At 42.7% G+C, this 15,173-nt stretch overlaps 1 protein-coding gene across 8 annotated transcripts in view; it reads right to left on the bottom strand.

Moving 5' to 3' along the window:
- Positions 1-7,632: 7,632 nt before the first annotated feature.
- The window catches only part of LOC143277845 (coronin-2B-like), an 83,365-nt gene continuing 75,824 nt past the window's right edge, over positions 7,633-15,173 (bottom strand). For all 8 annotated transcript variants that reach the window (XM_076582762.1, XM_076582761.1, XM_076582764.1 and 5 more), the window contains one exon: positions 7,633-8,318. In XM_076582762.1, coding sequence (XP_076438877.1) covers positions 8,154-8,318 — 165 coding nt within the window. In that variant the 3' untranslated portion in view covers positions 7,633-8,153. The remainder of the gene's footprint in view (positions 8,319-15,173) is intronic.

Genomic DNA, 15,173 nt, shown 5'->3' with positions numbered 1-15,173 from the left:
GAAACGACACAGCCAATGATGAATGAAGCACCACGGCACCAGAGGCAGGGCTGTACAGTCTGCACCAGACAGAGCCCTGGACTGGTGTCATCAGTGATGTCAGCAACGCAAGGTCTGAGAGATGTGGAGGACAGAGACGGACGGAGGAGAGTGGTAGTGTCGTCTTCACTGCTGCCCCAACGACATGGGTGGAAGTCATGGGATAGGTAACAGGGAAATTCTGCAGTACGTTAAGCATTTTCCTCAGTCTCCGACATACTGACTCCATAGCATCAGGAAAATTCTTCATGCAGAGCAAAGTAAGCGCTGCTAAGATCAGTGCTGTGAAGCAGCCTTGGTGTGGCTGTGTGCGGGGGATTATGGGCAATGCCACGGAAACAACAGATTCAGGATGAGCAGTGTTGTAACGCCACAGTTTCACTTACTCAAGAAGGCATCACTGCATTCAGACAAATCCATATATGCTACATAACAACACATCTGCTTGGCCGATGCCTGACCAGCAACATAACCCACCGCGTTAGGCCTTGAATGGATGCACTTACATCTGTGTACCTATCAGAGTGCGTTTCTTCTGCAAACTTTTGCCCGAGGACAACACTTACGTTGCCATGGATCCTTTTTCAGTGCGCTAAGTGCATGCTGCATACAGGACCTCAGTTTAGTGTCTCATCCGAAAGACAAGACGCCCAGTTTGATTTTCCAGCCAAACCTGGAAGAAATGGTGTGACCTGGATTTGAACCCAAACCCTCAACAGATAAGCATCTTAACCATTCTGCCACACGTCTTCCACAAGAGGACAGCTGAGAAAAGAGCCAAGCTGAAAGGAACCACAGCATCAGTGGAAGAGTGGTATGCACTCCTAGAGTACAAGCCCAGCGGTAACTGTGTGTGTGAGATTCAGAATGCACAGAGTGTATGTGCAACAGCCTTGAAACAATACAGACCATGGCCCTGACGTGATGTCATCAGCCTGACAAGAGCAAGAGCACACTTGCTCACCCTTCCACTGCCACCCCCCCCCCCCCCCCCCCCCCTCTCATTTAACAGAGCAAGCTGCTGAGAGAATGACAGAGCACAGAATGACAAAACACAACAGAAAGAAAAACTCTGTAAGCTGATGGCCACTGGCACGCTCACAGTGGAGGGAACCAGCAGTGCTGGCTGTGCCGTCCAAAGACAGGAAAGGCAGGCTGGTCACCAGCACAGTGATTCCATGAACAGAGCACAGTGACATCACACCCATCTACAGAGAAGTCTTGAAGTTACTTGTCATGAATTATCAGAGACTGAGATTTCCATGGGAAAAATTAAACACGAAATACAAAAACAACAAAAAGAAAAAAAAACAACTAGACAATAAATATCAGAGACTGAGATTTACTGAGTAAGCTTGTAATCACATGGTAAATAAAATAAAATTAAAAATAATAATATAAAAAAAAAAAAAAAAAACCACTATCAGTGACTGAGAGTTCTTCGAATCGGTTTACCTAAGACTGGAGCATAATCTGTAAAAGTAATCAGAGCGAGAAAGTCCCAGACGCTGGACACCAGACACATACTACATGATATCACATGAACACAAAGAGTTCCATTTTTAACAAAGCGATCCCAAGACTCCTGAGAAAAACACACTCAGCCAATGAAACTATTTCTTTATCACATGATATGTACTGGAATGACAACACACACAAACACCACGCCCCCATTCATCTGTCTCAACCACTGCACATCGGACATTGGTTATGTAACTCTTGCAAAACACACACACACACACACACACACACACACACACACACACTCACACACACAAAGGAGGCTATTCTGGCTGCTTTACAACATGTCTAAAATGAACCCCTGCATACATTCCAACACAGCTGTGGGCATAAAAACCAGAAATTATGCTCACCATTTCACCAAACAAACAAACAAAAATCTGAAACTTCTGCAGCAAGGCATACAACCCATGCAGTTTATTGTGGCAATGGGAGAGAATGCTATATCTCCTGACTATCTACATTAAGCATCTATAAGCTGTAGCACATATCCGAGGTACTGGAATCCTAATGGCAGCTGCCTGTCTACCTGCCAGACCCCCACTGACTCGGCCAGTGTGGGGCCTCTGCACCTTCCTCCTTCTGTCTTTCACGTTCAACTGTTCCTGTTTCCTGTGGGTATGTAGACATGTGTCTGGCGTGCAAGGCATTTGTGTGTGTGTGTGTGTGTGTGTGTGTGTGTGTGTGTGTGTGTGTGTGTGTGTGTGTGTGGTTTCACCAATTAGGCTCCGTGCATAATCTTGCTGTCTGTTCTCTGTTAACATTTACAGCTTTAAGTGGACATTGGTCCATATTCTTGGTTTTTATTATTTTCTAGCTTCAGTGGTTCTGTCACCACACAACACCACTGCCCTGATCTCCTGTGCTGCTAGTTAGTGTTTGCAAGGTTTTAAAACGATGGAAAGCTTTGGATATTTTTTCACGTCAGACTGTTCAAAGAAAAAAAATGCCCAACATCTTGATGCTTTGCAAATGGAATGAACATTTCCCTCAAAAGAGGAGTCTCAGATCTTTTACACATAACTGAGCAATACCTCAACAACATAAAAATAAAATAAAATAAAGATGGCATGACTTAACTGAGAATGACAACAAACTTTAAGAATGTATGGTAACATATCGTTGCACCAGATTATACCAATAACAAGATATATTGTCAAACCTGCACATTATGCCTGGCAAACTTTCCTTCTTTCCTCGTCATCCTGGAGATTCAAAAGTGACACAGATGATGTAGATATATTTATTTATCAATCCATTTTTTGTTGTCAAAGACACCATGTTGGGCTGCACTGATGCAACACAATCTTCCAGGGCAGAGCTGCCCGAATTTCACACAGAGAATTTTGACAAGACAAAGAGTGATACATCTATTCAGCAGTCCACACAGTAGCCCTCTGATGTAAAGCTAACCTCCTGACGGATGTCCTGGGTTCCAATCCTGGCTACCTGTGGTGGGTTAATGGTGGGAGAATTCTCCCATCTCCTGGATCAACACTTGTGATTTGTGTCTCAACATTTGAAAGACGTCTGTTCATGCTAACCTGCTGCCCGTAATGTGTTCTGACGTCCAGATGGCGTTACCTGTGTCATCTTTTCTTCTCTGGCCGCTGTCTCAACAATGCCTTAACCCCTTGGCTGCTGCTGATGAGTATGATTCTCAGTGAGGGGCTGTCACCTGACTGAGGTCAGACAGAGCTTACAGGTCAGGATGTCAGTGAAGGGCTGTCACCTCACTGAGGTCAGACAGAGCTTACAGGTCAGGATGTCAGTGAAGGGCTGTCACCTCACTGAGGTCAGACAGAGCTTACAGGTCAGGATGTCAGTGAAGGGCTGTCACCTCACTGAGATCAGACACAGATTACAGGTCAGGACATCAGTGAAGGGCTGTCACCTCACTGAGATAAGACACAGTTTACAGGTCAGGACGTCAGTGAAGGGCTGTCACCTCACTGAGATCAGACAAAGCTTACAGGTCAGGATGTCAGTGAAGGGCTGTCACCTCACTGAGGTAAGACAGAGCTTACAGGTCAGGACATCGGTGAAGGGCTGTCACCTCACTGAGATCAGACACAGATTACAGGTCAGGACATCAGTGAAGGGCTGTCACCTCACTGAGATCAGACACAGATTACAGGTCAGGACATCAGTGAAGGGCTGTCACCTCACTGAGATAAGACACAGTTTACAGGTCAGGACGTCAGTGAAGGGCTGTCACCTCACTGAGATCAGACAAAGCTTACAGGTCAGGATGTCAGTGAAGGGCTGTCACCTCACTGAGATAAGACAAAGCTTACAGGTCAGGACATCAGTGAAGGGCTGTCACCTCACTGAGATCAGACAAAGCTTACAGGTCAGGATGTCAGTCACCATTCTTCATCACGACTTCTTCTTCTGGAAACCGCATTACTTTTCATCGACAAAACCAATGACACCACTGAAAAGAACACAAAAAGTAATAACCGCTTTACAAACTGACGCCACGCTGATTTCATTTCACCTGGGTTCAGCAGTTAAGGGGTTAAGATATCAGGCTTTGCTGCTGTTTCTACATGCTGCCTGTCTCCTGACACCTATTTTCTTTTTTCTTTTTCTTCAACATTCAACTGCTGTACAATGCACAGTAGCTAACTTCATCAGGTTGAGGAATGTTGAACTGACAAATGCGACTACCTACTGTGCGAGGTGTCGTAATGAAACTAGCTGCCCTTTTTTTGTCTTTTTTGTCTTTTTCTTTTTTTTTACAGTTAGCTGCTATCTTTTTAAGATAAATAGGATTTTTTTTTCCCAATCAACCACATTTTCCCAAATGGCTGCCATCTTTTAAAATTGCCTGCAATCCTTTATAACTGGTTGCAATCATTTTAAAAATTGGCTGCAATTAAAAATAAAACTGGCTGCAATCTTAGAATATTTTTTTATAAAGATAGTTGCAATCTTTCAAAACTGCTACAATCTTTCGAAAATTAACTGCCATTCTCCAGAGGCTGCAATCTTTCGAAAGTTAGCTGCAATTTTTTCTTTCTGTTGTTTTTTTGTTTTGTTTTTTTTTTAAATTGGCCGCAATCACTTTTAAAAAACGACTGCATCCTTTTTAAAACAGGCTGCACTCTTCTTTTAAACAGCCTCAGATCTTTTTATAAATAACTGCAACCTTTTCTTTTAAACAGTCTACAATCTCTTTAAAACAGGCTGCTATCTTTTCTTTTAAAACACTTTTCTTTTAAACAGTCTACAATCTCTTTAAAACAGGCTGCTATCTTTTCTTTTAAAACAAACTGCAATTTTCTTACTAATGGCTGCAACCATTTTTGTACAACTGGCTGCAAGCTAAATACAAATGGTTGGAATCTTATTTTCTGTACACATGACTTTACACAAGTGGCTGCCGTCCATTCAATGTGTGGCTGGCTGGCTGTCCACATGACATCACATCAGGAAATAACTGGCTGTCCACGACATCACACCAGGAAACAACTGGCTGTCCACGACATCACACCAGGAAACAACTGGCTGTCCACGACATCACACCAGGAAACAACTGGCTGTCCATGACATCACACCAGGAAACAACTGGCTGTCCACGACATCACACCAGGAAACAACTGGCTGTCCACGACATCACACCAGGAAACAACTGGCTGTCCATGACATCACACCAGGAAACAACTGGCTGTCCACACTACATCACACCAGGAAACAACTGGCTGTCCACGACATCACACCAGGAAATAACTGGCTGTCCATCACACCAGGAAACAACTGGCTATCCACAACACAACACACCAGGAAACAACTAGCCAACGTCCACAGGCTGCACAGGAACAAAGTAAGTAGTAGAGTCTGATGATAAGCAGGGGCCTGTTTTTGTGATGTCTAACCATTTCTCTCTGACATCCAACAATGTGTGTGTCTCTCTCTCTCTCCAAAGTCTCAAACTGGCATTCCTTCCGATGTCTAACACAGTACTGATCTTCTCCATTCAATATCTTACACTGTCTCTTGCATTCTCTCTCTCTCTGACACCTAGCACTCTATAATTACCTCTCTCTCTCTCCCTGGCATCTTAACACTGTCTCTCTCTTCTCTCTATCCAGCGTCTAACACATCTTTTTCTGCAATGCTACACATTTCTTCCCACATCTAACACTGTTCTTCTCTTCTCCCAGCATCTAACACGGTCCTCTTTTGCAAACACTGTCTCTTTCTCTCTCCCACATCTAACACTCTTTCTCTCTCTCCAGCATCTAACACGGTCTTTCTCTCTCTCTCCCAGCATCTAACTACGGTCTCTTCTCTCTCTCTCCTCAGCATCTAACACTGTCTCTTTTCTCTCTCTCTCCCCAGCATCTAACAACTGCTTCTCTCTCCCCAGATCAACACTGTCTCTTCTCCTCTCTCCCCAGCATCTAACACTCTTTCTCTCTCTCCCCAGCATTAACACTTCTCTCTCTCTCCTCAGCATCTAACACTGTCTCTTCTCTCTCCCCACATCTAACATCTTTTCTCTCTCTCCAGCATCTAACACTGTCTCTTCTCTCTCTCTTCCCCAGCATCTAACACTCTTTCTCTCCCCTGCATCTAACACCTTTTCTCTCTCTCCCAGCATCTAACACTGTCTCTTCTCTCTCTCTCCTCAGCATCTAACACTTTCCTCTTTCCTCAGCTCTACACTCTTTCTCTCTCTCTCCTCAGCATCTAACACTCTTCTGCTCTCCTCCCCAGCATCTAACACGTCTCTTCTCTCTCTCTCCTCAGCATCTAACACTTCTCTTTCTCCAGCATCTAACACTGTCTCTCCTCTCTTAGCATCTAACACTCTTCTCTCTCTCTCCCCAGCATCTAACACTGTCTCTTTCTCTCTCTCTCTCCCCAGCATCTAACACTGTCTCTTCTCTCTCTCCTACTACTCTCTCTCTCCCTCCTAACAACACTGTCTCTTTTCTCTCTCTCCTCAGCATCTAACACTGTCTCTTTTCTCTCTCTCCCAGCATCTAACACTGTCTCTTCTCTCTCTCTCCCCAGCATCTACACGCTTCTTCCACTCAGATCTACCTGTCTCTCTCTCTCTCTCCTCAGCATCTAACACGGTCTCTTCTCTCTCTCTCCTCAGCATCTAACACTGTCTCTTCTCTCTCTCTCTCTCCCAGCATCTAACACTCTTTTCTCTCTCTCTCCCCAGCATCTAACACGGTCTCTTCTCTCTCTCTCCCCAGCATCTAACACGGTCTCTTCTCTCTCTCTCCTCAGCATCTAACACTGTCTCTTTTCTCTCTCTCTCCCCAGCATCTAACACTCTTTTCTCTCTCTCCCCAGCATCTAACACTGTCTCTTCTCTCTCTCTCTCCCCAGCATCTAACACTCTTTTCTCTCTCTCCTCAGCATCTAACACTGTCTCTTCTCTCTCTCTCCCCAGCATCTAACACTGTCTCTTTTCTCTCTCTCCCCAGCATCTAACACTGTCTCTTTTCTCTCTCTCTCTCTCCCCAGCATCTAACACTGTCTCTTCTCTCTCTCTCTCCCCAGCATCTAACACTGTCTCTTTTCTCTCTCTCCCCAGCATCTAACACTGTCTCTTTCTCTCTCTCCTCAGCATCTAACACTCTTTTCTCTCTCTCCCCAGCATCTAACACTGTCTCTTCTCTCTCTCTCCTCAGCATCTAACACTGTCTCTTCTCTCTCTCTCCCCAGCATCTAACACTCTTTTCTCTCTCTCCCCAGCATCTAACACTGTCTCTTCTCTCTCTCTCCCCAGCATCTAACACTGTCTCTTCTCTCTCTCTCCCCAGCATCTAACACTGTCTCTTCTCTCTCTCTCCTCAGCATCTAACACTGTCTCTTCTCTCTCTCTCCTCAGCATCTAACACTGTCTCTTCTCTCTCTCTCTCCCAGCATCTAACACTCTTTTCTCTCTCTCCCCAGCATCTAACACTGTCTCTTTCTCTCTCTCTCCCAGCATCTAACACTCTTTTCTCTCTCTCCCCAGCATCTAACACTGTCTCTTCTCTCTCTCTCCCCAGCATCTAACACTCTTTTCTCTCTCTCCTCAGCATCTAACACTCTTTCTCTCTCTCTCTCCTCAGCATCTAACACTGTCTCTTCTCTCTCTCTCCTCAGCATCTAACACTCTTTTCTCTCTCTCCTCAGCATCTAACACTGTCTCTTCTCTCTCTCTCCTCAGCATCTAACACTGTCTCTTCTCTCTCTCTCCCCAGCATCTAACACTCTTTTCTCTCTCTCTCCTCAGCATCTAACACTGTCTCTTCTCTCTCTCTCCCCAGCATCTAACACTGTCTCTTCTCTCTCTCTCTCCCCAGCATCTAACACTCTTTTCTCTCTCTCCCCAGCATCTAACACTGTCTCTTCTCTCTCTCTCCCCAGCATCTAACACTCTTTTCTCTCTCTCCTCAGCATCTAACACTGTCTCTTCTCTCTCTCTCCCCAGCATCTAACACTCTTTTCTCTCTCTCCAGCATCTAACACGGTCTCTTCTCTCTCTCTCCTCAGCATCTAACACCGTCTCTTTTCTCTCTCTCCTTAGCATCTGACACTGTCTCTCATCCAGCACTCTCTTCTCCCTCTCTCCCCGGTGTCTAGCAGTGGCTCTCGGAGCCAGGCTCCGTGGAGGCCGGGGAGCCTTGGTTGTGCCGGAGCATGGAGAGCTCTGTCTCCAGCTGTCGTATCCGCTTATCCTTGAGGGACAGCTGCTCCTTCAGACTGCTGATCTCCTCCACCTGCCGGAAGTACGCCTTCTTCAGCTGCACACACACACCACACACACACACAAACACACACACACACGCACGCATGCACGCACGCACACATATACACACACACACACACGCACGCACACATACACACACACACATGGACACACCCCCCTGTCATTAATGCTGGCCATGGGGAAAGTGCCATTTGGAATGAGTGAAAGTGTTTCTACACTGAACCCATATTGGTACCAAGAGACATTCAATAAGTAGCAGCTTGGTAAACCAAGTTAATTAATGTTAATGACAATAGTAGAAATAATAATGTTAATAATACCAGCAACAACAACACTAACAACAATCATTTTCATCATCATCGTCATTATGACAGTAATAATGATAATACAAACACTTACCATAATCAGGTTTCACTAATAAATGAACAACTAATCATTTAAAAAATGCAACAATAATAACAACAATAAAAAATAATGATGATGATAATAAAACAATATCATCAAAACAATAACAACAACAACAACAACAACATAACAATAATAATAATAATAATAATAATGCTAGCACTTATGGATAAAATTAAACAGATGGGTCTGAGTCAGACTTCATCAAAACGAATAACAATAAGTAGAAAAAAAAAGAAAAACACCTATTTATTATAATGACGCATGCACTAATATATTGTAAAGAACATGCTTACAACTGCTGCAATGTTCACACACACACACACACACACACAACACACACACACACACACACACACACACACAGAGGCACACCTACCAATGCACATGCAAAAATACAAAGACAGTTACAATATCAATACAAAACACACAAACATACACATGCAACATAATGTTCACACACACACACACACACACATGCAACATAATGTTCACACACACACACACACACACACACACACACACACATGCAACATAATGTTAACACACACACACACACACACACACACACATGCAACATAATGTTAACACACACACACACACACACACACACACACACACACACACACACACATGCAACATAATGTTAACTAACACACACACACACACACACACAGGGGTAACAATACAGCTTTCTTTCAACACATGAACAATATGACATGGTACAGCTACTCGTTTCAATTCCTACATAACATACACATGTGATGTTTGACACTGAACGGAACAACTAGAAATCATTGGTACTGCATACAGGAAAGACACTTTCCCGAAACCTTGCTGGTCCCAGCTGTTTCACACCTGCATTTATTACTTCTTCTTCTTCTGCGTTCACTCGTTTGCACACGAGTGGGCTTTTACGTGTATGACCATTTTTACCCCGCCATGTAGGCAGCCATACTCCGTTTTCGGGGGTGTGCATGCTGGGTATGTTCTTGTTTCCATAACCCACCGAACGCTGACATGGATTACAGGATCTTTAATGTGCGTATTTGATCTTCTTCTTGCATATACACACGAAGGGGGTTCAGGCACTAGCAGGTCTGCACATATGTTGACCTGGGAGATCGTAAAATTCTCCACCCTTTACCCACCAGGCGCCGTCACCGTGATTCGTACCCGGGACCCTCAGACTGACAGTCCAACGCTTTAACCACTCGGCTATTGCGCCCGTCTGCATTTATTACAACATAACTGGTTGTCTAGTTAAACCTGTCGGAATGTTTGGATGTCTAATTACACTTGTTGGAATGCTTGGATGTCTAGTTAAACCTGTTGGAATATTTGGATGTCTAGTTAAACCTGTTAGAATGTTTGGATGTCTAATTACACCTGTCGGAATGCTTGGATGTCTAGTTACACTTCTTGGAATGCTTGGATTTCTAGTTACACTTGTTGGAATGCTTGGATGTCTAGTTAAACCTGTCGGAATGCTTGGATGTCTAGTTACACTTGTTGGAATGCTTGGATTTCTAGTTAAACCTGTTGGAATGCTTGGATTTCTAGTTAAACCTGTCGGAATGCTTGGATGTCTAGTTACACTTGTTGGAATGCTTGGATGTCTAGTTAAACCTGTCGGAATGCTTGGATGTCTAGTTAAACCTGTCGGAATGTTTGGATGTCTAGTTAAACCTGTCGGAATGCTTGGATGTCTAGTTAAACCTGTTGGAATGCTTGGATGTCTAGTTAAACCTGTTGGAATGCTTGGATGTCTAGTTACACTTGTTGGAATGCTTGGATTTCTAGTTAAACCTGTTGGAATGCTTGGATGTCTAGTTAAACCTGTCGGAATGCTTGGATGTCTAGTTAAACCTGTTGGAATGTTTGGATGTCTAGTTAAACCTGTTGGAATGTTTGGATGTCTAGTTAAACTTGTCGGAATGCTTGGATGTCTAGTTAAACCTGTCGGAATGCTTGGATGTCTAGTTAAACCTGTTGGAATACTTGGATGTCTAGTTAAACCTGCTGGAATGCTTGGATGTCTAGTTAAACCTGTTGGAATGCTTGGATGTCTACTTACACTTGTTGGAATGCTTGGATGTCCAGTTAAACCTGTTGGAATACTTGGATGTCTAGTTAAACCTGCTGGAATGCTTGGATGTCTAGTTAAACCTGTTGGAATGCTTGGATGTCTACTTACACTTGTTGGAATGCTTGGATGTCTAGTTAAACCTGTTGGAATGCTTGGATGTCTAGTTAAACCTGTCGGAATGCTTGGATGTCTACTTACACTTGTTGGAATGCTTGGATGTCTAGTTAAACCTGTCGGAATGCTTGGATGTCTAGTTAAACCTGTCGGAATGTTTGGATGTCTAGTTAAACCTGTCGGAATGTTTGGATGTCTAATTAAACCTGTTGGAATGTTTGGATGTCTAGTTAAACCTGTTGGAATGTTTGGATGTCTACTTACACTTGTTGGAATGTTTGGATGTCTAGTTAAACCTGTTGGAATGTTTGGATGTCTAGTTAAACCTGTTGGAATGTTTGGATGTCTAGTTAAACCTGTTGGAATGCTTGGATGTCTAGTTAAACCTGTCGGAATGTTTGGATGTCTACTTACACTTGTTGGAATGTTTGGATGTCTAGTTAAACCTGTCGGAATGTTTGGATGTCTAGTTACACTGGTTGGAATGCTTGGATGTCTAGTTAAACCTGTTGGAATGCTTGGATGTCTAGTTAAACCTGTCAGAATGTTTGGATGTCTTGTTAAACCTGTCGGAATGTTTGGATGTCTACTTACACTTGTTGGAATGCTTGGATGTCTAGTTAAACCTGTTGGAATGCTTGGATGTCTAGTTAAACCTGTTGGAATGTTTGGATGTCTAGTTAAACCTGTTGGAATGTTTGGATGTCTAGTTAAACCTGTCGGAATGTTTGGATGTCTACTTACACTGGTTGGAATGCTTGGATGTCTAGTTAAACCTGTCAGAATGTTTGGATGTCTACTTACACTGGTTCGAATGCTTGGATGTCTAGTTAAACCTGTCGGAATGTTTGGATGTCTACTTACACTGGTTGGAATGCTTGGGTCTAGTTAAACCTGTCAGAATGTTTGGATGTCTACTTACACTGGTTGGAATGCTTGGATGTCTAGTTAAACCTGTCGGAATGTTTGAATGTCTACTTACACTGGTTCGAATGCTTGGATGTCTAGTTAAACCTGTCGGAATGTTTGAATGTCTACTTACACTGGTTGGAATGCTTGGATGTCTAGTTAAACCTGTTGGAGTTAAACCTGTCGGAATGTTTGGATGTCTACTTACACTGGTTGGAATGCTTGGATGTCTAGTTAAACCTGTCGGAATGTTTGGATGTCTACTTACACTGGTTGGAATGCTTGGATGTCTAGTTAAACCTGTCGGAATGTTTGAATGTCTACTTACACTGGTTGGAATGCTTGGATGTCTAGTTAAACCTGTTGGAATGCTTGGATGTCTAGTTAAACCTGTTGGAGTTAAACCTGTCGGAATGTTTGGATGTCTACTTACACTGGCTGGAATGCTTGGATGTCTAGTTAAACCTGTCGGAATGTTTGGATGTCTACTTACACCTGTTGGAATGCTTGGATGTCTAGTTAAACCTGTCAGAATGTTTGGATGTCTAGCTAAACCTGTCGATGTCGGAATGCTTGGATGTCTAGTTAAACCTGTCGGAATGTTAGAATGTCTGCTTACACTGGTTGGAATGCTTGGATGTCTAGTTAAACCTGTTGGAATGCTTGGATGTCTAGTTAAACCTGTTGGAATGCTTGGATGTCTAGTTAAACCTGTCGGAATGTTTGGATGTCTAGTTAAACCTGTCGGAATGCTTGGATGTCTAGTTAAACCTGTCGGAATGTTTGGATGTCTAGTTAAACCTGTCGGAATGTTTGGATGTCTAGTTACAATACTTGTTCCAATGCTTGGCTGTCAGCTCAGCTTGTCTGGATGTCCCTGATGTTAAATGGTTTGCACTATGTTTGGTTTATTTCAGAACAGAATAGAACATAATATGTCTTTATTACTAAGTGTACTGAGGTCACAAGGAATATTGGGAGGCTGGGGGCAGATAGTACATAACAAGATACGAACATAAACTGAAAATCATACACAAACACAGATACAGTAGAAATTAGGATACATACAAGTGCATATCAATATAAAAACTTGTGCATACTCACACATGCACGCACTGCACACACACACACACACACACACACACACACACACAAACATGCGCGCGCGTGCGCGCTCTTGAACAGAAGCTGCACATTATATATTGATGGGGCTGATGACTAGATCTTCAGGTAGATGGTGTTTTCTAATGTTGTATTGTGACAAAAGTTTTTTTCAAAAAGGTCAGAATTTTTTTTCTGCTTGATTTCTTGTGAGTTTTTAATCCAATTCTGCAAACACCACCACTACCACTCATGTTTAAAACATAAAATATATATATGGGGACATTACTCACACATACATGAATGAATAAGTCAAATTCATTTTGATAAAATACAAAGTACAACCCCCGCTCACCCCCCCACCCCAGCCCCATAAAAAAATTCACACACACTCTTTCTCTCTCTCTCTCTCTCTCTCTCTCTCTCTCTCTCTATATATATATATATATATATATATATTATAAACCATCTCAAAGCAAAAATCAGTCATCAAACAGGAATACCCATTAAAAATCTCAATACTAACTGTAATGACTATAGTTGCACACAGGAAAAAGAACATATGCACACACACACACACCTACCTAGTTTTCTTCCTTCTTTTTCTTTTTTTTTCTAAATTGAAAATGAAGCAAGTAAACAAATTTTCAAAACAGAGCACCAACAAAACCAACCGACAAAGCAAAGCAAAAGGAAACGGGACACCTGACACCATGAACACAGTAAACTTCATTTATTTGTATTTTGTATTGCTGTCTTAACAGCCATCCTAAACAAAACAAAATGAGAAGACCTTTGTAGTTCAATAAATTAGTTACTAACTGTTACTGCTGATTAATTTTGTTACTGTTTTCAATCTCCAAACCCACCTCTAACTGTCCTCCCCACACCCACCTTCCATTTGTATTTGTATTTCTTTTTATCACAACAGATTTCTCTGTGTGAAATTCGGGCTGCTCTCCCCGGGGAGAGCGCGTCGCTACGCTACAGTGCCACCCATTTTTTTTGTATTTTTTCCTGCATGCAGTTTTATTTGTTTTTCCCATTGAAGTGGATTTTTCTACAGAATTTTGCCAGGAACAACCCTTTTGTTGCCGTGGGTTCTTTTACGTGCACTATGTGCATGCTGCACACGGGACCTCGGTTTATCGTCTCATCCAAATGACTAGTGTCCAGACCACCACTCAAGGTCTAGTGGAGGGGGGAGAAAATATCGGCAGCTGAGCCATGATTCGAACCAGCGTGCTCAGATTTTCTCGCTTCTTATGTGGACGCGTTACCTCTAGGCCATCACTTCATATATATATAATCCAAATATAATCAGTCCTTTTTCTTTTGTTTTAAAAATCACTCCATTTCTTCATATTTTGGAAGAAGGTAGCTGAATGCGTTAGACACTTACCTACCAAGACAGTGTCTTGAGGGTCTGGGTTTGATTCCATGTCATACCATTTCTCCCAAGTCTCACTGGAAAACCAAGCTGAGTGTCTAGTCATTTGGATGAGACAATAACTTGAGATCCCATGTTCAGCATGCACTTGGCGCAATGAAAAAAACCCAAACAAGGCAGGCTACAAAAGGGTTGTCCTCTTGCAAACTGTGTTGAAAAAATACACTGTGGCTGACAAGCACACAAATATGTATGAATGCTCTCAAGACCTGAATAAAACACACTGTGTTATGCTGCTGGTCAGACATCTGCCTAGTAGATGTGGTGCAGCATGTATGGATTTGTCTGAAGGCAGTGAAGCCTTCTTGAGAAACAGCAACTGAAAGTGAAACTCTATTTCTTGTTGTTGTTTTCCAGCTAGTCTTGATGCGTTATGTACTGCCCTGTACTGTTTGTGACCACTGCCGTGTCTCTACACTTAACTTTCCACACAGGTACTCTACCTGCTCACACATCACTACGACTGAGGGAAATGGGCAACACAAAAAGAAGTAGACAAATGAACAGTCACAAACAATGTACCTAAAAAGTGAACTATTGTAAAAATAACACTTTTTTGTTTAAGTTTAACAATTTTTTTTTGTATAAAAAACAAAACAACCCCAAATATAAAGAATATATCTAATACTGAACCATTGTACAAATAACATTTCTTTAAAAACTTTTCAGTTGTATATAAAAAAAAAACCGACCTTGGACTGACAAAGTTTTAACCCCCATCCCCACCCCCCTATCCCCCCACAAAAAGCAACAACCAAAATCCAGAAACTGAAAATATTAAAACATCCGACAATCTTCTCAGCCTTCCTCACCCCACCCTG

This window comes from Babylonia areolata, chromosome 35 (assembly GCF_041734735.1).
Source record: "Babylonia areolata isolate BAREFJ2019XMU chromosome 35, ASM4173473v1, whole genome shotgun sequence".
NCBI classification, from domain to species: Eukaryota; Metazoa; Mollusca; class Gastropoda; order Neogastropoda; family Buccinidae; genus Babylonia; species Babylonia areolata.
Note: the sequence above shows the minus strand (reverse complement) of the source record. Positions and strands in the feature narration are given on the sequence as shown.